The sequence below is a fragment of the Aspergillus thermomutatus genome (genome assembly GCF_002237265.1).
Source record: "Aspergillus thermomutatus strain HMR AF 39 chromosome Unknown NODE_174, whole genome shotgun sequence".
NCBI lineage: Eukaryota > Fungi > Ascomycota > Eurotiomycetes > Eurotiales > Aspergillaceae > Aspergillus > Aspergillus thermomutatus.
The window spans coordinates 22,646-46,083 of NW_020798223.1; the positions used below are offsets into that span (position 1 = coordinate 22,646).

At 50.0% G+C, this 23,438-nt stretch overlaps 13 protein-coding genes across 13 annotated transcripts; 9 read left to right on the forward strand and 4 right to left on the reverse strand.

Annotated features, from left to right (window-relative positions):
- Nucleotides 1–693: 693 nt before the first annotated feature.
- Nucleotides 694–1,184, forward strand: CDV56_103399 (cupin domain-containing protein; the record flags this gene model as incomplete). Its single annotated transcript, XM_026757018.1, has 3 exons — nt 694–791; nt 857–1,088; nt 1,155–1,184. The coding sequence occupies 3 exons, from the start codon at nt 694–696 to the stop codon at nt 1,182–1,184; spliced, it is 360 nt and encodes a 119-aa protein (XP_026612390.1).
- A 1,568-nt stretch (nt 1,185–2,752) lies between these two features.
- Nucleotides 2,753–4,875, forward strand: CDV56_103607 (serine/threonine-protein kinase; the record flags this gene model as incomplete). Its single annotated transcript, XM_026757226.1, has 3 exons — nt 2,753–3,332; nt 3,415–4,729; nt 4,788–4,875. 3 exons carry the CDS (start codon nt 2,753–2,755, stop codon nt 4,873–4,875), a joined length of 1,983 nt encoding a protein of 660 aa, XP_026612391.1.
- A 311-nt stretch (nt 4,876–5,186) lies between these two features.
- Nucleotides 5,187–5,764, reverse strand: CDV56_103853 (uncharacterized protein; the record flags this gene model as incomplete). The annotated part of the gene is made up of 3 exons (XM_026757472.1): nt 5,187–5,273; nt 5,364–5,693; nt 5,750–5,764. The coding sequence occupies 3 exons, from the start codon at nt 5,762–5,764 to the stop codon at nt 5,187–5,189; spliced, it is 432 nt and encodes a 143-aa protein (XP_026612392.1).
- Nucleotides 5,765–6,066: 302 nt separating this feature from the next.
- CDV56_103940 (ferric reductase family protein) lies at nt 6,067–8,236 on the reverse strand (the record flags this gene model as incomplete). The annotated part of the gene is made up of 2 exons (XM_026757559.1): nt 6,067–8,020; nt 8,079–8,236. 2 exons carry the CDS (start codon nt 8,234–8,236, stop codon nt 6,067–6,069), a joined length of 2,112 nt encoding a protein of 703 aa, XP_026612393.1.
- An 888-nt stretch (nt 8,237–9,124) lies between these two features.
- On the forward strand, nt 9,125–9,690 carry CDV56_104247 (copper transporter family protein; the record flags this gene model as incomplete). Its single annotated transcript, XM_026757866.1, has 2 exons — nt 9,125–9,513; nt 9,576–9,690. 2 exons carry the CDS (start codon nt 9,125–9,127, stop codon nt 9,688–9,690), a joined length of 504 nt encoding a protein of 167 aa, XP_026612394.1.
- A 1,103-nt stretch (nt 9,691–10,793) lies between these two features.
- On the forward strand, nt 10,794–11,579 carry CDV56_104416 (putative GPI anchored protein; the record flags this gene model as incomplete). The annotated part of the gene is made up of 2 exons (XM_026758035.1): nt 10,794–11,210; nt 11,271–11,579. 2 exons carry the CDS (start codon nt 10,794–10,796, stop codon nt 11,577–11,579), a joined length of 726 nt encoding a protein of 241 aa, XP_026612395.1.
- Nucleotides 11,580–11,942: 363 nt separating this feature from the next.
- CDV56_104520 (uncharacterized protein) lies at nt 11,943–13,376 on the forward strand (the record flags this gene model as incomplete). The annotated part of the gene is made up of 2 exons (XM_026758139.1): nt 11,943–11,973; nt 12,025–13,376. The coding sequence occupies 2 exons, from the start codon at nt 11,943–11,945 to the stop codon at nt 13,374–13,376; spliced, it is 1,383 nt and encodes a 460-aa protein (XP_026612396.1).
- A 1,357-nt stretch (nt 13,377–14,733) lies between these two features.
- CDV56_104755 (uncharacterized protein) lies at nt 14,734–15,735 on the reverse strand (the record flags this gene model as incomplete). The annotated part of the gene is made up of 1 exon (XM_026758374.1): nt 14,734–15,735. One exon carries the CDS (start codon nt 15,733–15,735, stop codon nt 14,734–14,736), a length of 1,002 nt encoding a protein of 333 aa, XP_026612397.1.
- A 591-nt stretch (nt 15,736–16,326) lies between these two features.
- Nucleotides 16,327–17,387, forward strand: CDV56_104897 (palmitoyl-(protein) hydrolase; the record flags this gene model as incomplete). The annotated part of the gene is made up of 5 exons (XM_026758516.1): nt 16,327–16,409; nt 16,550–16,640; nt 16,709–16,762; nt 16,834–17,222; nt 17,282–17,387. The coding sequence occupies 5 exons, from the start codon at nt 16,327–16,329 to the stop codon at nt 17,385–17,387; spliced, it is 723 nt and encodes a 240-aa protein (XP_026612398.1).
- A 319-nt stretch (nt 17,388–17,706) lies between these two features.
- CDV56_105011 (uncharacterized protein) lies at nt 17,707–18,546 on the reverse strand (the record flags this gene model as incomplete). The annotated part of the gene is made up of 4 exons (XM_026758630.1): nt 17,707–18,203; nt 18,266–18,346; nt 18,424–18,442; nt 18,505–18,546. 4 exons carry the CDS (start codon nt 18,544–18,546, stop codon nt 17,707–17,709), a joined length of 639 nt encoding a protein of 212 aa, XP_026612399.1.
- A 527-nt stretch (nt 18,547–19,073) lies between these two features.
- Nucleotides 19,074–20,191, forward strand: CDV56_105106 (putative short-chain dehydrogenase/reductase family protein; the record flags this gene model as incomplete). Its single annotated transcript, XM_026758725.1, has 2 exons — nt 19,074–19,257; nt 19,338–20,191. The coding sequence occupies 2 exons, from the start codon at nt 19,074–19,076 to the stop codon at nt 20,189–20,191; spliced, it is 1,038 nt and encodes a 345-aa protein (XP_026612400.1).
- Nucleotides 20,192–20,578: 387 nt separating this feature from the next.
- Nucleotides 20,579–21,490, forward strand: CDV56_105226 (NAD-dependent epimerase/dehydratase family protein; the record flags this gene model as incomplete). The annotated part of the gene is made up of 1 exon (XM_026758845.1): nt 20,579–21,490. The coding sequence occupies one exon, from the start codon at nt 20,579–20,581 to the stop codon at nt 21,488–21,490; it is 912 nt and encodes a 303-aa protein (XP_026612401.1).
- Nucleotides 21,491–22,073: 583 nt separating this feature from the next.
- Nucleotides 22,074–23,251, forward strand: EGD1 (nascent polypeptide-associated complex subunit family protein; the record flags this gene model as incomplete). The annotated part of the gene is made up of 3 exons (XM_026758967.1): nt 22,074–22,127; nt 22,737–22,932; nt 23,007–23,251. The coding sequence occupies 3 exons, from the start codon at nt 22,074–22,076 to the stop codon at nt 23,249–23,251; spliced, it is 495 nt and encodes a 164-aa protein (XP_026612402.1).
- Between the last annotated feature and the right edge of the window lie 187 nt (nt 23,252–23,438).

Sequence of the window (23,438 nt, forward strand, 5' to 3'; positions counted from 1 at the left end):
TATTGCCATGTTCATGTGTTGATTGCTGGATGGGGTGAGAATGCTGGATGTGGGATATACCTCTTATGGATGATGTTATCTTGGTAGGGAGTAGATACCTTGGCACATAGGAAAGACTAACCGATCCAGGCAAAATTGTCCAGGACTATAAGTGTGTTCCATGGTTTCTGTTACGGTAATTTGTAAGGTGGTTTTACCTCCCTTGAAAGGTAAGGTAGGTAGATAGATAGAAACTCGGTCGATACCTTAGGTTATCCATTACCATACCAGTTGACAGTTGATTGTACGGTTACCGATAAGTACAGAGGAGCGATTCAGGGACTGATAGATAAGGGAATACCCCTCATCCCTTGACCCCTCACGCATTTGAGATTCTCTGCTGGAGTAGAGAGGTACCTCGAGACGAATAACCAACTGGAGGAATCGTATCCGACTGAACCTCATAAGATCTGGGATTCCGTGAAGAGTTGTTGCTGCGCTCCCAGTGTGGTAACTGGATCCGTTTGTTCGCATTGCTATGCTGTTCTATCCTTGTAGAGGGAGGAAGGAACCTGGAGGACAATGACTTGGAAATATTCTATATCCTATATATATTGAGAGATTATAACCAAACGAAGCATCGTCGCTTTGTTTATCTCAACATACAGAGTATAGAACAAGCACATCGCTACGTTACTCTCACACATCACCAACATGGCCGTCCCGTTCAGATACCACGCCAAAGCCCAATCCACCTTTAAGCCGCCCCTCATCGCAAACGAGAATGCCTTCCTGGGCGATGTATACTCGAGGTATTTGCAGCACAACCCAACTGAACAATTCCTTCACTGGAACTGACATGGTCTACTCCGTAAAGCGAGAAAGAAAACCCCGACAAACCCATCTCGGCCGGCTTCTACCGCCTGGAAAAAGGCACCCCGCTGGTGTATGAATATACCTACGACGAGATGAAGATCATCCTTGAGGGGCAGTTTGAGATTGCGGATGAGACGGGGCAGAAGGTGACTGCTTTGCCGGGGGATGTGTTTTATTTTCCCAAGGGGGCGAAGATTACGTTTACGACGGAGACGTATGGGTTGGCGTTTTATGTGAGTTTCTTTCTTGGTGGTTGTGGTTGGGTTGCTATGAGATACTAACTACTACTGTCTTTGTAGACTGGACAGAGGAAGCAGGGAGGTGCCTAAGGTTACAAGGTAGATGATGAGATTGGTTTATTGGTCGGGTGAAATTTCCTGGAGAGCATGGACTATATCACGTCATCAACTAGATAACTTGAATCAACAAGATCTCAATCTCAATTCTCAAGACTCTGGCAGGATGCTTCCATGTTTTCCTGTAAAGGATCTGTGGTAATATCCCGCTGTCCCACTAGTCTAGCACCTAGTGACGGTAGAACCATGGAACTGCCATGCTCAAAAGAGTAATTTGCTTATGCGAGGTACTTGGTGTAAACAAGGAGAAGTGTCGCATCAGGCTGATTTCTGGAGAAAAACCTGTTGGAATGCCATTCATTCTTGAATGTGACTAAGTCTAATACTAGCAACTGCGGTATCAAGAGCATACTTAGGAATGTGATTGTCTCGGCAATGAATAGGCAAGCAGGGATAAACAAAGCCATTTAGACATCACAAGCATCCGGATGAAAGATCTCATCCAGACCCCGTCCGCGTCGATCCAGCCCATTTTGTCTAACAATTAGAGGATGACTTGCAGGATGTTCCCGTATTGTTACTATCGGACGGATCCTGGCACTCTGTAGTACGAAACCCGCCAGAGAGTAAACTCCAAGACTGGAGACGCCATGATCCATCCTGATCCCCCAAGTCCCTCAGCACTCCAATCACAAGCACCAGCGACTCCGATAAACTCGTCCCCCCTGGAATCAAGGCAGGGGTCAATCACTAAATCTGTGCTCATCGTAATTGGGATCTTGAGGGATCGTAGCCTTATGCCTTGGACAAGGGAGTTACCGGGGCAACTGCTATGCTAGATCAGGAAGAGGGGGAGGGATCGAGATGACTCCATCAACTCGGAAGCTTCTCAATAATGGCTAGTGAGATCCAGGTGGATGGGTGGCTGGCTGTGAAGCATTCATAGGTACCTACAGTAGCTGAAGCATCATCAGCAGTCGAGGATGAGACAGATAGTTCTTGCAGCAGTGAGCTGAATCAGGCGCAACAGACATTCACAATCCTTTCAACGGGCGAAGGGCGAATCACGTTGTCTTCCTCGTGTGTCTGACTCTCTTGTTGTTGTCGCTCCCCTTTCTTTCTTTTCTCCTCTTTTTCTTCCTCCTTGATTCCTCACTAGATGAGAAACAAAGCCATTATTCCCTCCACTTGACTACCGACCGAAGCTCCCCCCGGAAGTGGCTCATTTCTTGTCCTCAACGTCTCTTCCTTCCTGTTCCTGTCTATCACTTTGCTTTTTCCTTGGCCTCGTACTCCGTCAACACTTGCAGCTTCTCTCTCTTCTTTCTTTTCCCTCCTCCTCCTGGCTAGATTCCTCCAGACTACTGCCCGACTGCCTTAGCTTCCTTGCTCCCCACCGACCGACACGGATAGCTGCCATACTGGGCTCTAGTCTACCCCATCGGCGGAGGAGTCTCGCCTCGCCCTTATCGCCTCAGCCACGTCGACGAGATCGCTCAGATACATTCACCTCTGACACTGGTTGACTTTTTCTCCCTTCTCTCTTTCTTCCTTCCTTTCCTTCTCCGCCCTCTCATACTCGCTTGGCGACACTTGCGGCCATGATGACCCTCGATACCCCTCGTGAATCGCCAGAGCGTCACGGTCTCCGTCTCCCAAATCCCCCTCCTCTGTTGCATACCCGATCGGGCAATGAACCTTTCGATCGCCCCTCCACACCCGCAGAGAATGGCTTCACCAGTCCTGCCCAAACCCCGCAGGGCAGTCCCAGCAAGAACAGAATGCCTCCTGGCGCCATTGACCTGCCCAATGTCTTCGAGAAAGCGATGAAGCTCACTCCCTCCTCTCCCACCAAGAACACCTACAACCATTACAACCATCCCATGTTTGCTCCACCGAAGGGAGCGCTGGACGACTTCAGCGAGAGTGTCATTCGCCAGTCACCAGGGAGCCCCACGCGCAAATCGAACAAAGAAAATACACCCCCGAGTCCTCTCAAAATAGCTAAGGATCTAGGCCCCAATCCCACCGCCGCCGCAATCTCACGCCATGAGCCATATCAGCAGAGAGATCTGGATACTCTCCAGAGGCGTCAGGTTCAGATGCGCGGCTTGACGCCGGAAGAGATGGAAAAGTTGCAGAACCCCAGAGTGAAGCGCTTGGTCAACGTGACTCAACTATGTAAGTGTATTTCCAGTGTGACATTCTGCGCATAGATGTCCGATTGGCTTCAATTCACTAACATGCTCATTTCTTCGCCTAGACTTCCTCGACCATTATTTTGATTTGCTCAGTTACGTTCACAACCGCCAGACCCGCTATTCCCAATTCCGTGCCGCCTACCCCGACCCTCCTGCGACGCCGATTGACGATTACGAGCCAGCCCTCCTCAAGTATCTGGGTCGCGAGCGCGCCCATCTTCGCAAGCGTCGCACCCGTCTGCGCCAGCACGACTTCCAGATTCTGACCCAAGTCGGCCAGGGGGGCTATGGACAGGTCTATTTAGCACAAAAGAAGGATACTCGAGAGGTGTGCGCGTTGAAAGTCATGAGCAAGAAGCTTCTGTTTAAGCTGGATGAAATCCGTCACATCCTGACCGAGCGAGACATCCTAACAGCGGCCAAGAGTGAATGGCTCGTCAAGTTGCTCTACGCTTTCCAGGATGATGAGCAGATCTACCTCGCAATGGAGTATGTGCCGGGCGGTGACTTTCGCACCCTGCTCAACAATACCGGCGTCTTGCACAATCGCCATGCCCGATTCTACATTGCGGAGATGTTCAGCTGCATCGACGCACTCCATGCATTGGGGTACATTCACCGCGATCTCAAGCCAGAGAACTTCTTGATTGATTCAACCGGCCATGTGAAGCTAACGGACTTTGGCTTGGCGGCCGGGATGTTGAACCCGGGAAAGATCGAGTCTATGCGTGTGAAGCTGGAGGAAGTCGGCAATACCCCGGTTCCCTTTGGTCGCCCGATGGAGCAGCGAACTGCAGCCGAGCGTCGTCAGGGATACCGTTCGCTCCGAGAGCGCCAGGTCAACTATGCCAAATCGATTGTGGGGTCGCCTGACTACATGGCGCCCGAAGTATTGAAGGGTGAGGAATATGACTTTACGGTGGACTACTGGAGCTTGGGGTGCATGCTCTTCGAAGCCTTGGCTGGATACCCACCCTTTGCCGGCGCCACGGTCGATGAAACGTGGCAGAACCTGAAGAATTGGCAAAAGGTACTCCGGAAGCCTGTATACGAGGATCCCAACTATTTTCTTTCGCGACGAACCTGGGGTCTCATCACCAAACTCGTGGCGTCTAAGGAGAACAGGGCCAAGAGCATCCAGGAAATCCATGCGCATGACTATTTCAGTGAGGTTGACTTTAGTCGCCTGCGGGAGCAAAAGGCGCCATTCGTGCCAGAGCTGGATTCAGAGACAGACGCCGGCTACTTTGATGATTTCAGCAACGAAGCAGACATGGCCAAATATAAGGAGGTCCACGAGAAGCAGCGTGCACTCGAGGAGATGGCGGAAAGAGATGAGAAGATGAGCAAGGGGTTGTTTGTTGGGTTTACATTCCGGTATGTTCCACCCTATTCCGCTGGAAAAAGACGTTTATGTTCCTGACAACTATGACAGTCATCGCAAACCCGCCGTGGATGGGACAGGCCGAAGCTCGCCGCGGAAGCCGATTGCAACCGACGGGTCGTTTGGAACCATGTTCTAGACGAGATGACCCTCCGCAAATTTCCTTTTCTCCGCATATGACCGGATGCTGGCATCGAGCTGGATCTCGAATTAACCCTGATCAAACTGGTTTTGCGACTTAACGAGCGAATGCGTCTCTTAATGGTTTTCTGTATGCATTACTCATCGGTCACCAAATGGGCCTGGGATACATGGGCTGGAGTTGTGAGTGTATTGATTATTGCTTGTATGATACATAGAAAGCCGGTATGCCTATGAGTGGGAGTCAGGTTGAAAACAATAGTCTCTATTTGATTTTTCTTTTCAGATTTTCAGATAATGCCGCCCGAACTAATCCACGTCCAGCTGATGCACCGTCTTGAGGATCTCCGATTCATTGTCCCCAAGAACCGCCTTGCCGTGCGTCCAGTCGACAGTCTACGTAGCGTAGTTCATTGTCAGCCATCCCGTTACACCCTTGAGAACAGGAAAAAAAATAAAACAAAAAGGAGAACGAAAAGAACCTACCACCGGCCTCACAAACCTCCCCTGATCCTTCTTGAACAACTCCAGCGCATCCTTCGCGTCCTTCGCCCCCTGCACCAGATCCGACGGCTTCACACCCCCGCCCACATAATCGAGGATATTCCGCAGCTGGTCCGGCGTCGGCGGCGCGGTCGTCACCTCCAGCTGGAACTCGCCGCGCTGCCGCTTCGCGTGCTCGATGTAGTCGCTTGCCTGGTCCTCCGTTGCGGTCTCGGAGGCGACCGCCGAGGCTTGTTTGAGGATGGTGAGGGCGCGTCTGGAGGGGGCGAGGGCTGGGCTGTGGAAGAGGGTTATCGGGTCGAGGGATTTGGGCTGCGTGGGTCGATTGGTTAGCTGTGGGTTCTGAAGATGGGTGAGGGGGGACGTACGAAGCGGAAGACCATTTTGGGATTGGGTTGGTTTGGTGAGATGTTGGTTTGTGTGTTTGTGTTGGGTATGGTTTGATGGATGGTACGGAGTAGGTAGTTGAGGTGAGGTAAGGTAAGGTGAGGTGGTGGTGATTACGTCATGGGGTGGGTGGTCATAGCTTTTGGTACTCCGTATGCTTAGGTACAGGTACAGGTACGGCCATATTACCAGTGGATGGAAAGTGTTAATGAAGCGTTCAATTGAATACAATATCTACAGTATATTTATATTTACGGACTTCATCAATCGTAAACATGAACATGAAATGAACAAGGTATCACCAGCCGAATGTTTCGACGTGTAGGTAGATGCCCTGCGCGCCGGTCCCCTTATGGACCGCCCGTTCGTCGCTGAGATACACTACGCTGCGTCGGACGTCGTCTGATAGCCCCTCCGGTCCGCATGCGACGACGGCGCTCTCGCCTTCTGCCTTCTCGAGGACCTTGCGGATGATGGTGCGTGGCTGCGGTCGGCCGGATAGGAGGTTGAGATGGTGGGGTTGGGTGGGTTCTGATGGCGCTGATGCTTCGGGTTGAAGTTTTTCGTCGGCGTCGGTCGGAGCCGTTGAGGTTGGCTCCGAGGGTTGCGATGCCGGAGCGTGTCCGGAACAGGTACATCTGTGTTCGTTGATTTTGTCTTCGTCTTCTACCGCAGCTGTGCAGCAGCAGCCTCCGCCGGGTAGGCAGCCGCTTGTGGTCGCGGGATCTTGTCCGCTTGAGCTTGACGCGGAGAAGGAGTGGATGGAGGTGTTGTCCTTTTCGGAGAATTTCTCGTTGCGGGGTTCGATAGCCTTGGGGGTCTCGGTTGGCGAAGATGGTGGCTGTAGACAGGCGGTTCTCGGTGGCTGCTGCTCCAGCTTCTCGTCGCAAGTGATGTAGATGCTCACTTCCAGTTCTCTGACCATGTCGGGCTGGGCCCGTCGGCATTCGTCGACGTCAGATAATACAGACTGGATCTGAGTCTCGAACCAGCTGAGTTGAGCGCGGGACTTGATCACCCACACGAATCGAATTCGCTTGGTTGCGGCAAGGCGACGCGTGAAACTTCCTAGACATTCTGTTTTCCACCCTGCAACGATGTCTCGCAATAGTGGAATGGTGAAATTGGCCCCCGTGCCGCCTGCAAGGAGAACGACGCTGTCAAATTGCCTCAAGGGTCGGATTGTGCCGTATGGACCATCGATTAACATTGTACGAGGTCGCTGCGCAGGTGAAGGCTCTCCGGACCCAAGGACATGATGGTGCTTCGAGGCGTAATGGAAGAACCGCCTTGTACTGCCCTTTTGGGCGCGCACTAAGAATTCCATCTTGCCGTCGTCTGGGATCGAAGCGATGGTGAACGGGTGACTCTGGAGAGGCACGATGGAGTGGCAAGTGAGAAACACATGCTGTCCGGGCTTCCACCGAACACCAGGATTCTCGATTGTAATTCGAGTGACGTTGCCTGGTAATGGAGTGAGAGTTGCGAGGTTGGCCCAGAGAGAATGCTGATTTGGTTTCGACGCATGGAAGATCGACAGGTTGGCATAAGTTGCCCACGCATACCGAGCTACCCGATCAAACACCAGAAATCCTATGGAAATCCACACCCAAGCCTTGACCTCTGCCGGCGCATGAAGCCAGACTGCAGCAATGAACCCAACGAACGTTACCAGATGCTGCAAGACGAACAATTCGTAGCTCAGTCTTCGAATTGGCGCCGCTGATGAGATGACGATGAATGTCAGAATGCACCATGCAGCAAATCCTCGTTGTGTCAGCACGTCATGCCGCAGCTGATAGGTGATATAGTCATATCGGGCCCAGTTTCGGAACCAAAAGCCCATGTGAATTGTCGCTGTCAACCACAGAGTCCTAGAAATCCAACGGTGGAACCAGTTCAGGCGCTCATAGCTCAACCCCACAAATAACCCAATGATGTTTTGTCTTCCCGCCAGCAGAAAGATCAAAGGCAGCTGGGCGATAGCGACAAAGCCGGTTCGGTAGCCGACGTCTTCCCATTTCCATTTATCCGTCGTATCCAATTTGTAGAAGCAGAAAACGAGGACCACTACGAGGTGGGCCAGGATGATGGCCACCGGTCCCAGAGGAGCAAAGTGAAACGATCGCCCGCGAACTGTTATCGGAGGCAAGGTCGCATAGCTCGCTTCACGAACCACAGCTGTTAATGTGGCATAAAAGCTGAAAAAGAGCGATTTCGGCTTGGATGGTGTGAGTGTGGAATCGCGTAATCTGGTTCGAATTAAGCAACCGGGGTTTTCAGAGCTTCTGAATCGACTCTGCAACCCACCTTTGGTATGCTAAGAAACGATTAAGCACGTTGGCAACGGTTCCAACAGCAATAGCACTACCGACAACAGCCCAGTACATTCGCTGAAGGTAGAACAGGCCTGGCACCCCGTCGCCCATGGACATATTGCCCATGGACATATGGCCCATGCCATCCATGTCTGCTGTGTCGAAGAAACCGGATACTTTATGGAAGCGAGGAAGTCGGTTTGCGCTGTGCGACGAAAGATGTCCTATTCTCAAACGAAATGGCTGGCTGTTCGCTTCTCATTGCATCTCTAAAACGTGGCAGTGGTTGTATTCGGTATGACAGCGAACATGGACGAGGTTGTAACTGCTTGAGCTGTCCGTAGTCGTCGTATAGATTCAATATTTCCGATCCCGGGAGTCTCAGCTTGATTAGGAGTTTTTCAAGACTGCCATCACAAGCATGACAGCGAGAAAAAGCGTTCAAGATGAAAATGTCAAGAATGCGTGGCGTGGCATACTGACAGCCAACCTTAAGGTAGCCGAGAGATAGACTCGGAAAAAGCCTAACAGTAATCATAGATAATTTATCACCACAAGCTGCACAAGGTAATAATCTGCTCATCTTGGGCAATCTAGATCTGATGATGTTGCGGAACAGACAAAATACTCAATGCTGATTGGGTGCAGGCCTCGAAAATGTGCTCAACCCGCCCACTCACACCATTCTAAAAACATAGAAACATGCTCAAGGCTTCAAGCATCCCCGCCGCCAGAAGGGGGAAAATGTGCTCTAGTGTGTCTGGTCAATGGATCCATTTCAGAATTGATAGCTTTAAAGTTGCTGTGCTCGCAATATTTTCGTCACCATGTTACTACTCGTTGTTGTCCAGCTTCACCTTCCCAAGACCATAACCACTTCTGCAGTACGATCCTCGAAGCACGAGGATTGATCAATCTCTCTGGTTATTCCGCAAGCATTCTATCGGCGCAAATACTACATAGACAGCAGACATGGACATGGACATGGACCACTCGAGCCATTCAAGCATGTCTTCCTCTTCATCAATGACCATGACTATGGTCTTCTTCAATAGTCATGATACTCCGTTGTTCTCGTCGGCATGGACACCGTCTTCTAGCGGTGCTTATGCAGGCACCTGCATCTTCCTCATCATCCTGGCTATCATCAATCGGTGCTTAGTCGCTCTCAAAGCCTCCATGGAACACTACTGGTTTGCCGCTCATCTCAATCGCCGTTACGTCGCCATAGCGGGGAAGACATCCGAAGCCGGTCGTATCGACACAGACCCTGACGCGAAGGTCGCTTCTTTGATAACTGCTCAAGGTGTGGAAGAGTCGGTAAAGGTCGTGCGACGAGTTTCACGAGAGCCTGTTCCCTGGAGGTTCAGTGTCGACCTTCCACGGGCAGCCATCTTCTTGTGTATCACAGGCGTGTCCTACCTCCTGTATGTTTGATGCGCTCTCTCTTTTCTCTCCTTGCGGGACTCCTGGCTAACTTCACTTCCAGCATGTTAGCCGTGATGACAATGAATGTGGGCTATTTCTGTTCCGTTCTTGCCGGTGCTTTTCTTGGAGAGCTGGCGGTGGGGCGGTACGTTCAATGGGACGAACACGACCACTAGAATGATACGAATGTTTTAAATGTCAGTTCTGGATTTAGCAACGGCGTCATGGAGTTCAACGACAACATTATATGGTATTATCAGCATTGGCCTACCTACGATTTAGACCTCGACATCATCTACTTGCTTTTATCTCAACGCCTACTATCACTCGGACAATAAAATACACCAGCCACTTCGCTTCTTGAAAGGATGTGTTACACTTGTCTCCCTCCATACAAGGCAGAGACTGAGACACGAAATTCAATGATACATTCGCATTCCAACCACCCTCAAGGCACAATGTTGTAGCTTGTATATAGCCGCTAATTGGGCGCGCTGCTGTCCAGTTTTAACCTGATCTCTAGCTGTATCCTGCTCACTGTATGTATCTTATTTTTTCGCCAATTCCACCCGCAGAAAATGAATGCTGGGCGATGGCAACTTCGCAAGTTCGCATCCATTCCGGGCATTCCCAGATTCCAAAGCAATCTCCAACTCCAAGTTCTTGGGGCTTGACGGGTTTCGGCAGGTGTAACCTGAGTGTCGACAGTCATTGGCCAATTCATTTGAATCGGCGTGCAGGGTCTTGGCGCTAGCCCAGATAAGGTTAAATAATTTGCTCATTTCTGCTCAGATTGCAGCTCTCCAACAAATTTATGTGGGGCTGCTACGTCTGAGATACAATACACCAACCCAGCTGGGAAGCTATCATTGATAATTCCATGGTAGAATCATAGAAGCGAAAAAGTGCCCCGGATTCAATTTATATAGATAGAGCCCGTTAGAGGAATGGAGCAAGTTCTTGTCGAATATCAGGGCTAGACTCAGGATTAATAAAGGAAGATGCTTCATGTGGAATTGGTGGCTTGGCTTGGCCTTCCAGCTCCGCGACTTCCATACAATGACTGGATCATTTGTGCTACCTTGTATAAAGAGTAACTGGGTATCCTAGTGACACTGAGAGCTCCTACAATTACACAATTGCTCTAACTATATTCACTTCTGGGAAGACATCAAAATCCTATTTCTCTCCCCTTTAAAATCCCCTCCTCTTCCCTAAGACCTCGCCCGCCTATCACCTCACCATCTTCATACCCAGAACCATCAACATCAGAGCCACCATGAAGTTCTCTCCTGTTTACCTGCTTTCCCTCGCGCCAATTGTCGCCGCTCACTTTACACTCGAATATCCCACGAGCCGCGGCCAGGATGAGGACAAAATGCCTACCTTCCCCTGCGGTGGCCTGGCCCAATCCACCAACAGGACTCAGGTGTCTATCTCCTCTGGCTCCTTCCCTGTGGCCTTGAGAATGGGTCACGATGAGACTGCTGTCGAGGTCCTCTTGGCTCTTGGAAGCGATCCCGGCACCAATTTCAACATCACTCTCCACCCCACTTTTCGTGTTGAAGGACTGGGCCAATTCTGTCTACCTCATATCGTGTTTGATGAGTCTGTGCTGGGCACGAACATCACCGACGGCATGAATGCGACTCTGCAGGTGCAGAGCAATGGTGATCCTAGCGGGGGTCTCTACGCTGTATGCTGATTGTCCATGACCTGAGTGAACGACGAGGAGCAGCAGACTGACAACTTCTAGTGCGCCGACATCCAGTTCTCTTCCACCACACAGTATGAAGAACCCTCGTCGTGCACGAACAACACTGGCATTAGCGCTATCGCATTCACTGGTGCCGCTGCCCAGCGCAATGCCAACGAATCCACTGCTGAGGGTCAAGCACAGAGCGGCAGCTCCAGCTCCAGTTCCAGTTCCGGCTCCAGCTCCGGCTCCTCGCCTTCCCAAACTTCGAGTACTACTGCATCCTCGACTGCTGGCGCTGTCGCTCTGGAGACTGCCGCCTGGGGAATCTTGGGTGCGGCCGTCGTTGGTGGTCTTGCCGTTCTGTAGATGATTGAACTATACATTATGAAATGATTCATGCGTCTCAATGGACTTTGTGATAGTGATGGGTGAAGATGAATTGATGATACTGCATATCCAACTGTACCATACATACGTGCTTATTTCTGGCATCAACAAATGCACATATTGAAGGACACATTGTGATACAGCTTTTAAGATAATCTTCTGCTAAACTTTGGCATTATCGTGACCTTATGGTAGTAAAAGTCACGTGTGGTCAAGTCTAGGCTCCAATGAGTGTCTGATTGAGCTCTTGGATTCGGAAACCCGCGCATCTACAAATTCCCGAGTAACCAAGAAACCGTTGGGAGATATAAACTTACCAAAAGATTGTGTGCCAATTCAAATATGGACCAATTTGAGCGGCTGCGTGCAGTCGGTGAGCAAGTATGGCTTGTGGTTGTTGCACCCGAAGGCTGATCATCCTCAGGTCTGTTAGAGAGGTACTCAACAGCGAGACATCATCTCAAATTTTACTTGAATGTGTCTGTGGCTGCTACTTACACTCTTCCAGAAATCTACGATTTCCCTGTGAAGGACTATATATACAGAGCCTGTGGAAGACTCATTGGTCAACATCCAATTCTATCTGCTATTCCCGTGGGCGAAGACACCAAGGAACCTTACTTTGCGCGTCTTCCGGAGATTGATTTGGAGAAGTCGGTCTCCTTTGAGAAGCGCTCCCATGATTTTCCGGGAGCAGATGAGCCAGATGCTGAGCTGGAGACACTGCTGAAGATTCAACACAACACGCCTTTTACACCACCATTACCCTACTGGAGACTCTGTGTGTTGACTGATGCTACAAACGAACGGCGGTTCACGGCTGCTTTTGTATACCACCATGCCATTGGCGATGGAACATCTGGCAAAGCCTTCCACAAAACATTCCTCCAGGCATTGCATGAAACCGCCGCATCAGTAACCCCCGAAGAAGCCAAGAGAGTCGTAGCTTCACCTCAGATACCGCTGCTCCCAAATTCTGAGGCAGTTCATCCTCTCCCGCTCTCTATTCCCTACCTTGCTACCACTTTGTTCAAGGAGAAAGTCTGGTCATGGACAGATCCTGGGCTCTGGACTGGCTCAGAGATCATTGTACCAGTGGAGACCCAAGTGCGTCATATCGTCTTCCCGGAACATGTCACCTCGTCCCTGAAGGACTGCTGTCGTCGGAACAACACTACCATGACCGCAGTGTTGGAAACGGTCATTGCTCGCTCGCTTTTCGCCCGTCTACCTGAAAAGTTCACGAGCGTCAAGTGCACTGGTGCTATGTCCACGCGCAGGTGGATGCCTGACATTATCAGTGATGATTCAATGGGCGTCTGGGTCCAGGATTTTGGGGAGACATTCTCCCGCAATAAAGTGACAGGTGACGGCTTCCCATGGGAGGAGGCGAGGCGCGCGCGGCAAACCATTGAGAATGTCCTGAATTTGAAGGGGAAAAATGCCAGTCCCAATCTTCTCAAATACGTGGATGACTTTCAGGAAGAGCTCTTCCTGTCTAAAGTCGGCAAGGCAAGAAAAAGCAGCTTTGAGGTTTCCAATGTTGGTGTTCTGGCTGTGGATCGCGAACAAGATCCCACCAAACCGCGGATTGGAAGAATGGTCTTCTCTCAGAGTGCCAGTGTCACTGGGAATGCGTTTGGGGTTTCTGTCATCACAGGTGGTGATCGGTGTATGGTGTTGGCTTTTTCATGGCAGACCCATGTTGTAGAGTTGGATTTGATGTCTGCTATCATGGACTCGACTAGGACAGAGCTGTTCAACCTCTGTTCTTAGCTAGATTATATGAGTATTATTGATTTGCTTCGTGCGCCGGTATACTCTAATGTCTCATTCAATGTGGTACACTCCTATCTTTTCCCCCCTACATCGTACTCTGGAGACGAAGGAAGCTGTGCAATAGTTGTGGATTATAGACCACTACTCAGGACCATTCATTGTATCCTGCGAAACAATGCACTGGGCTCCTCCTTACTCTCTCAAGCTGGCGGTAGGAATTGTGTTTGAATAACTCAGGCAAAAGATCTCACATAGAGAATGAATATTGGCTATAAACGAGTGCGACTGGTCCAGGGTAAGCCAAGGCAGAATAACAAGCAAGTTACCTCATACCATCCTTCCATGTCCTGAATACCTTCCTCGCTAGAACAGCGATGAACCACTACAATTGTGCCTTCCTTTCCATCCTGCTCTTTCCACCGCCACATTTCCTTCCTTCTCATCAGAACTCCCATGAGAGTAGTTGCACCTTCCTCAGCAATAGTCTCAATGTCGATAAAACCTCGAGACGATGCCCCCCCTCTTCCCTGTTCTCTTCTCTTTTCTTTCTCAGCGGATTCACACATCATTTAAAGTAAGTATTCTTACTCCCTAAATGGTTCAAGCGGGTTTACCAATATCAATCCTCTCTTTCGGGGTGTCCACCACGCTTAGCGTGCTTCCTGTGAAGGAGTGGATCAAGAAGTTGTTCCCTTGGCTCTGGCCGGACCAGGACACTTCCACTCCAGATCCCGAGTTGGGAGAAGCTGTCGACTCTACGCGCCTTTGGCTCCTAGAGAAGCGTGTTGATAGGTTGGAGGGTACCGATCCAAGCCTGTATCCTCCTCCTCTCAACCTCCCAATGAGGACGGACGCGGGAATGCAACACGGCGGCTGAATGACTCTTGAGGCTTCGTGACTCTGGGGAATACTTTAGTTGCTGTGGGACGCCCCGGAGCCCCCATCCTATACTTCTATCCTTCGAGGCGGCTCACCTTGATGGAGAGGAGTGGGTGGGGTACCATCAGCGACGGGCTCGCACTTCTACGCAGTGCTGGTGACTAGTAACCTTCGGGTGAAGCTAAGACGAGCCCATTCACGAGTATTCGATCAGTTTGGATTTCGGAGGTAGGAAGCGAGGGACATATAACGACCTTTCATGCTTCTGTTTCTTATGGCTGTGTTGAAGCGTTCATTTTGATTAGCAAGGGTGTACCTAAAAATAGCGAAGGACACAACATGATGATAAAATCTGCATTGCCCAAGAACTACTGTTGGTTGTCAGGCCAGTCCCAAATATCTTGTGATCGAGCCTTAAAGTGACAAATCAAACAGTCAATGGAGATCTTTGACTTGGTATTTCCTTTCAGTAAACTTACCAGAAAATCAACTTGCTGTAAGTCTCCTCGAGGACGAGCCGGCATTGCTTATACCATACAAGGTCCGCCGGCCAGTCAGAGCTACCCAGTATCCGACTGACATCCACAACCACTTGATTAGCCTGCAAGTTGGGGGACACTTCCGCCCGAGTATCGCAGAAACATTTGTAAGATTTTTGACGAATCTTTAACAACTCCAGAATCTCCCAATGAGGGCATGCAGGAATAGGGCCATCCCTCAATCGTAAACGGTGGAATTGCGCCTGTATGTGATATTGAGACTGCATTATTAGCCTATCGGACTCCCCAAGAAACAACATGATCTGGAGTTTGGCGTGAACGCGGGCATCATTCAAGACCCAACAACTGTGCGACAGGTATGGCTCTCCCTGCTCGTTGACACCGAGCTGGAACAATCTCCAACGGTCCGGCTTGACGATTGCGTCGTCAGGTGCTCTTCGCAATTTCAAGAGTTTCACGAGTCGTGCTCGATCACGAAATGTGAGCGACAGACAGGGACACAAATCGACAATACCGGCGTACGTCATGCATCGTGTTTGCAGAGGAGGGCTTCTGAGTGAAGATATTGGAAATTCCTTGCGTGGATGTAGCCTTAGACAAGCGCCACATAGTCTCCAGCGGGCGTCTTCGAGCCGTAGAAGAAGCTGATTCCGTGGTATATCCGGCTTGTTTAGACACAGGCGAGGAACTTTGATGTGCAGGAGTCGCGGAAAGCGGAATTCCTCGCGCTCCAAGACAGAACCGAAGAGGTAGAAAAGTAGCTTGCAGCTCAGGGACAGGCAAGCTTGATCGACTGGCTGAAGGAGCTCGAAGATCTCGCGGAGAAGGCACTCAGGTAAGAAAAATAGCGGAGGCTCCTTTCGTACTACACCAGGGTAGGGCAGGAACGACGTGAGTCTGTTGATGTTTTTCCAAAGACTCTGGCAAAAGGACTGCCGCTGATGCCATTCTTCGCCCTTTTCAAACACTGCAGACATGTTGCAGGATTTGATTGTGGGAATGTTAGTCATGAGGTTTGTTGAGCAACTTGTTTCACTGTCCTGGAATAGAATCAGAATACACAGGTGAGGTTAGTTTGACCGCTTTCTTATGAGACGTCTCTTTGAAATGGGACGTTCTAAGGATCTTTTGCTGATATACGACACATGATGAACAAATCAGCCCCTTGAAGCTGTCCATGGGAACGTCGAAAGAGTTACTGCTGGATTGAACCACAATCCCATTCAGCACCATCCAAGGTTGTGGACACATCACTCATATATGATAATACCACAGATAAATCTCAAAAGTGGAGAGTATAAGATCATAGTGCTGTCAATCATGCTACAAAGTGTGGCTGAGATGATTGATAATTTGATATTATTGTCTCCGAACTCACATATATTTACCTTATCTATAGGGCGGTGAGGCCGCATATAACCCCGGCGGCAGAATCGCGGGGGGTAATCTGCCTTGAGGCATTGATTGACGCAACTCTATCCTTACATCTTTCTCACTCTCTACTTAGAGAGCTATCAGTATTTATCGGACTTCTATTGCGGTCTTGCCATAATTTCATTACTCCCAAAATGGCTCCCCGCGCACCGTACATTGTGCCGGCGCTCAAGAAGCACACGGCGACGGTCATCATGGCCCATGGACTGGGCGACAGGTTAGCTGCTGGCTGTGGTACTAAGTCATCGACTCTTGACTGACTTCTACTGCCGGTTCTCTTAGTGGCGCAGGATGGTAAGATTCGCTTTTCGAGGAGATTGTGTCGGAGTGGTCTAGTTGACTCGTTTTATCACGAAGGATGTCTCTTGCTCAGAACTGGCGTCGCCGCGGCATGTTCGATGAGGTGGCTTTCATCTTCCCAAACGCGCCTATGATCCCAATCACAGTGGTATGCTGAGACAATTCACGTATCATACCAACAAGCTGCGGAGTTACTTAATTGTTTTGTTAATACAGAACTTCGGAATGACCATGCCCGGATGGTACGACTTGACGAAGCTTGGTCGCGATGTGAGATACCCCCAACTTACTTTGCCATCCATCGGGATGCGATCTTTTTGCTAACATATTTATTATGATAGCTCGATTTTGAAGAAGCCATTCGGCACCAGGACGAGCCGGGGATCCTTCGATCTCGCGAATACTTCAACACTTTGATCAAGGAACAGATTGATAAGGGCATTAAGCCTTCACGGATCGTTCTGGGTGGCTTCTCCCAAGGAGGTGCCATGTCTGTCTTCACTGGTATCACTTGCAAAGAAAAGCTTGGTGGTGTCTTCGGTCTGTCCAGTTATCTCGTTCTCAGTGACAAGATCAAGAATTACATTGCGGAAGATTGGCCGAACAAGAAGACTCCTTTCTTCCTCGCTCATGGCTTGGAAGATGAAGTCGTGCCGTTCGAGTTCGGTGATATGTCGGCGAAGAAGCTGAAAGAGATCGGCTTGGAGGACGTCAATTTCCAGTCTTATCGGTGAGTTCTCCGCATAGCCGCCGTCTTGAATTGTTCTTTGCTTATTTCTTTTCTTTCAGTGACCTGGGCCACTCTGCCGACCCAGTAGAGATTGAGGATCTGGAGCAATTCCTTCAGAAGACTATCCCTCCAGAGGGCGACGGACAGGCTTCTGCCGGGTTATGACTTGACGACCACGACCATATCCAGACTCAGGTTCCGCAGGAACACAATTGAAATAAAGTCTTGTCTTCGGCGCCGTGATTTTACTGATTGCTATCCTAGCGATGAAATTTAGCGCAAAAGATAGAAGTACACGAGCTGTTTCTGAGAAGCAGCGTTAAGCATCGGCATCCTTTGATTGAGATCTTCGAATGCATTCGCATAGTACCAGAACTTGCTACACTGGACTGGGACGTCACGAAACATCGCTCCTTTGTGACTCTATCATAATCATGGTCTATCGACTGTGTGGCCCCAACTACAACAAGCCGCGCCAAATCACCTACTCGTTACTCATAGCCCGCTTGATCGATTTCTCAATGGCGGATACCATGGCAGCGGTGTTCGCTTGGTCAAACGGAATATGATGCTTTGAACCATGGTCGTAAAATACGGCCTTAGATGGGTCGCATAAACCGTACAGATGCATACTTCCCTTGTAGTACGGATCTTGCTTACCCACAATGTGCGTCGTTGGGATTGTGACGGGGTATTTCCCATCCTCAGCAACAAGCTCTTTACTCCCAGAGCTTTCGTAGGGTGTCGCACCGCAGATGAACACGGCGACCTTAAAGAGAGGCTTCGGACTGGTTTTGGCGTGGTTGGCTAGAAGAGCACATGCAAGTGCAGCGCCCTGCGAGAAGCCCATAACGCCATCAAAGGGGCCTTGCTTCTCGATGATGTCCAGGGTGTACTCGAATGCCCGGGCAAGGTCTTCGCCGGGGTAAACATCGCGGGGGTAGTGGCTGTAGAACGGGCCGTCCAGAACGCCTTCGATTTCTGTGATCTGGGTTAGGGAACTAGAGTTGGAGAAGATTGAAACGCTTGTCATGTCTACGGACCAGCTTCAGGCTTGGAGTTCACTCGTCCATTGACGAATAAAAACTTGTGGCCTTTATTTTCCAGCTCCTGGGTGATTCCGCCTGTGCTTAATAGTTAGTGCATCGATCCATGATAACGACAATCTTCAGAAGATAGCCCTTGGGTGTGGTTCAATTACCTGACTGAATCTCGAAGATCTACCATCGACAGTCAGCCTCCTATTTCTATCATTTGCACTTTCAGATCTGATATAACATACTTCCGCGCTTGTCCCTGCGCCGTGCAGACAAAGAAAGCGCATCTTCTGTCTTTTTTCGATACAGATTGGTGTTGGCCCAAGGCTAGGGGGAGTAGAAGTTAAGGATTATTTATCTTGTTAGCGTATGCGGTAGAGGACAAGGAGTGTGAGCTGGCTGCAGCAGGTGATGGCTGGTTCCCACTGCATGCATGATTATCATAGCCCCATTGCGACCTACGCGAAAACTACAAACTTATGGGTCATCTAGCCAGGTCGCAACATGCACTTGGTGTTTGTGATCCTAACGGCCCATCAAAGGGCTTCCTCATAGGTATAACTGACCAGCTGTTTATATAGTGGCTGGTAGCATAACTGCCGCTTGTTTCAGTTCAACATTTGTGGGCCGTGGGAGATGAGCCTCGGTCGCCGATTCAGAAACTCTGTCCGCACAACCGAAGCATGGTGGTTTCAAAGCTCCATTATCATGGACAATTGCAAACAATTGTGGCGAAAGGAGAACCGTCGAGGGCGGATTTGGTGATCGTCTTTTGGAATAATTTTTGGCTAGGCCGATATTTTCATCCTGCAACATGCCTCTCAACGACCTGGCTGTCGCTGGCTCCTTCGCATCCCATGCTATCCTTCACCCGCTGGATTTCTACTCAAGCGTCGGTCCTACATTGAATGAATTAACTTTTGGTCTTTTGGGCGCATCTTTTGAGCCGAGACGTGATATCACCGATCTCTCCGGCAAGGTGATCTTTGTTACTGGAGGTAAAATTCAATGGCGCCGTGTCCTTCGAGGGTCACCTATGATTGCCATGATTGCTGATTCTTCATGTCCTCTCCGATAGGGAACATTGGCCTTGGAAAAGAAACAATTCTTCAGCTCGCGCACCATCGTCCATCCCGCATATACCTGGGTGCGCGCAATGCGACAAAAGCTCGCGATGCCATCGCCTCCATTCAGGAGCAGCTTTCGACCTCCGTGGACATCAGACATATTGCTCTCAATTTAGCATCTTTCGCATCGATTCGTAGCGCCGCTGAGAGATTCACTTCTGAATGCGATCGCTTGGACATCCTGATCTTAAATGCTGGTACCATGGGCAACCCACCAACCTCCACAGAGGAGGGATTTGAAGTCCAATTTGGAACAAACCATATCGGTCACTTTCTGCTCACAAAATTGCTACTTCCGGTATTGCAAAAGACTGCTGCCAGCGCTCCCGCAGCCGACGTGAGGGTAGTAACTGTGGCCTCCTTGGCCAACTCCGCCGCTCCGTCGTACGATGTCATGACATCTACGGATGCGCTGCTGGCTACTAGTACTTGGGCACGCTATGGCGCTTCCAAGGCTGCCAATATTCTATTCGCCTCTGAACTTGCTCGCCGGTACCCGGAGATCCTCTCTGTCTCCATTCATCCTGGTGCAGTGACCAGCAACCTGTACGAGCAAGCGAAGGCGTCGGATCCCGTCACGAAATACAGCCTTGCTGCTCTCTCGTTTTTCTTTCGGTCAGTCCGTTCAGGCGCTCTGAACCAGCTATGGGCTGCTGGGTTCAAGAGGGAGCTTTTGACCAACGGTGCATACTACATTCCGATTGGGATTCATGCTACGAACAACAAGTATGCCACTGATGCGGACATGGCAAAGAAACTGTGGGAATGGACAGAGGCTCAAATTTCTGAAAAAGCTGCGTCTTGAACATCTCTCAAGCATTTTCCTGATTGATACCATATATATATGCGTGCTCTATATTTTTTTACATTTGCGATATATGTTCAATCTTTCCCCTTGAATGCTTCTATGTCTTTCGCACCACCTCGCTTGGATACTGATCCAAATCGTGATATCTAGTTCGGTTATCACCGCGATCTTTTGAATATGATTAGGCTTAGACGACAGATGGAAATATGCTTTGCCGCTCTGTCTGCTCTGGATCCACGACGCTGCGCGGGGAAGCGGGGAAAATGCCCCTGAGCTGACCTGGCTATCTCCACAAACCTGGTCGCTTCAAAAGAACTTGTCTCTCGTGAGGAGCCATACTGCTAATTCGAAGCATCCCTTCTCTTGATACCTTAATCATTGATCATGGGTCTTCGAGTAATTATCACCGGAGGTTCCGGTAAAGCCGGCCAGCATGTTATCGCAGAGCTCCTTAAAGCCGAACATACAATCTTGAATTTGGATCTACTTCCTTGCCCGAATGATAAAGTCTGCACACTCAAAACCGACCTGACACAGTCAGGTCAGGTCTTCAGTGCCATGTCTGGTCAATTCGCCTTGAGTGAACCGTTTCCACCGGGTCTTCCTCCGACCCCAGATGCGGTCATTCACCTCGCTGGCTACTCGCGCAACATGCTCGCACCTGATGATGAGACCTTTCGGGCGAACACGGTCTCTACGTACAATGTGATCGAGGCCGCCTGTAAACTAGGGATCAGGAAGATCATCATTGCTAGCAGTGTCACGGTGTACGGCGTGTCCTTCGCACTAGGTGACGCAGATTATCCATCATTCCCGGTAGATGAAGAAGTCGATGCGAATCCAACGGATACGTACGCAATTGCCAAAGTTTGCGGCGAGCGGGTTGCAAGGGGTTTCGCGCGTCGATTTGGTGCCGATATTTATGTCTTTCGCATTGGGCGGGTGATTGCGCCTGAAGAATACGAACAACAGCTCTTTCACAGTTACGTCTATGAACCTACCAAATGGAAGGCCCATGGTTGGTCTTATACGGATGCCCGTGACCTAGGTCGGATGTGCGACCTGGCCCTTCAGAAGTCGGGACTTGGGTTTCAGATCTTCAACGCCACGAATGATACTATCACAAGCACGACACCGACAGAGGAATTCCTCAAGCAGCAATGTCCCAATGTCCCATTTACGAGACAGATGGAGGTGTTCGAAGCTCCATTGACCAATGCCAAGATCAAATCAGTCCTGGGATTCCAGGAAGAACACCCGTGGCGCAACTATTTTCCTTTCAAATCGGAGGAGTAAACATATCAGTGGACTATCAGACTTAAACTTCGTGGGATACTCGCTCCCCCGATATGCAATATATGTGATCAACGATTCATGATCAGGTACTGGCGTTTAGGCAGGTAGATGGTGAGATTACCGGATTCGGTAAGTGATGCCGCTTGCAAGGAGTTGAGCGCCACCTTCACTCTAAGAGGCAAGACAACATCCGTGACAGGCACAAACCCATTCCTCTCTGCAGCCCATAGATATTATGAACGATTTCCATGTATAGTATTCTCTAGCTGGGATCAAGTCCAAAAATCTGTTGTGACGCCGAGTCTTGTCAAAGTCGGCCTCGAGATCGTTTAGGGTTTAGCCGAGCAGCCTCTCGATGCTCCCAAGAGCCAAACCCACAACCCAACAAAAGGCACCTCAAGAAGTGATGTTGATGATGATATTGTAGAATAATGATTCAGAACATTGACAATCGTAGCAGGATCATGAAAATCCATCTGTAAGCTTGTAGAGTAAATGCTCAGAAGCCGTCCGATGCAACGAATTAGCGAGCTCGACTCCCCACACAAACCACAACTGGAACTTTCGTGCTCGGGGAGCCGAGATGCGCATCATCAGCAACTTCAACCTCCTCCCACCAGACACCACCTCAGTCACGGTAAGTCAATCCAGACCTCATCTCAGCCCTCGTCCTTCAGTCACCATTTCGACGGTGTTCTCATCAGTCTTTCCCTGACCCGGTACCGCAACCTTCAACCCTCCCGCTTGATCCTACCTCGCACCTCCCCACCAACAGAATTGCAGCCGCACATTTTGTCCCTACCGAGTTCCACAGATCTGGATTATTGACGTCTTCTTTCTAATCACCGCGCCAGATTTAGGTTCTCTATAAACGCACATTATTTCCGTCAAAATGGATCAAGCAAAGCTGGCTAGGATGCAGGCGAGCGTGCGGATTGGTACGTTTTATTCTTTTTCTTTTGGATTTTCGAGGTGCTGGTGTCAGAATCGGTGTTTTGCGGACTGCTTGAGACAAAGCATTTGGAGCTTAGAGGCGCACCATTTGGGCGTTGTGATGTCGCGACTGTCGTCTAAGTGGACGGGTCAAGCGATTTTGGATGACTGACAGCTAACATTTAATTTCTTCTCTTTTAGGGTACGTATAAGCTACTTTCATATCTCTTTTCTCCGTTCTCGAATCATGATCACGGCGACGTCGAGATCCCCTGAAAAAAATCGACATCATGCGAACGACTGACAATTCAAGACTGCGACTAATTTCATCGACAGAGGAAAGGGTACTCCCCGCCGCAAGGTCAAGAAGGTCCACAAGTCCTCCGGTGCCGACGACAAGAAGCTCCAGACCACCCTGAAGAAGATGAACGTCCAGCCCATCCAGGCCATCGAGGAGGTCAACATGTTCAAGGAGGACGGAAACGTCATCCACTTCGCCGCCCCCAAGGGTGAGTACCTCGCTCCAACTTCCCAGCTTCCACCACCGGCTCGAAGGCGAGAAACTGATGAGTAACCGAAATAGTCCACGCCTCCGTCCCCTCCAACACCTTCGCCCTCTACGGTAACGGCGAGGAGAAGGAGCTCACCGAGCTCGTCCCCGGTATCCTCAACCAGCTTGGCCCCGACAGCCTCGCCTCCCTGCGCAAGCTCGCCGAGAGCTACCAGAACATGCAGAAGCAGGCCGGTGCCGAGGGCAAGAAGGACGAGGATGAGGACGATATCCCTGACCTGGTTGAGGGCGAGAACTTCGAGAGCAATGTTGAGTAAATCTCAATTTGACCTAAAAATGGAAGAGACAGAGAGAACCTAAAGACATGATTGCATGCCATGCCTAATTTGATACACAACTCGAACGTGATCTCCAAAAAATAGGACCGAACTTTACCCTCATATGTGTGCAGTTGCGATATAGTGCGATTCTGTTTCTACCTCCTTTGGGTCTGCTGTCGTCCTC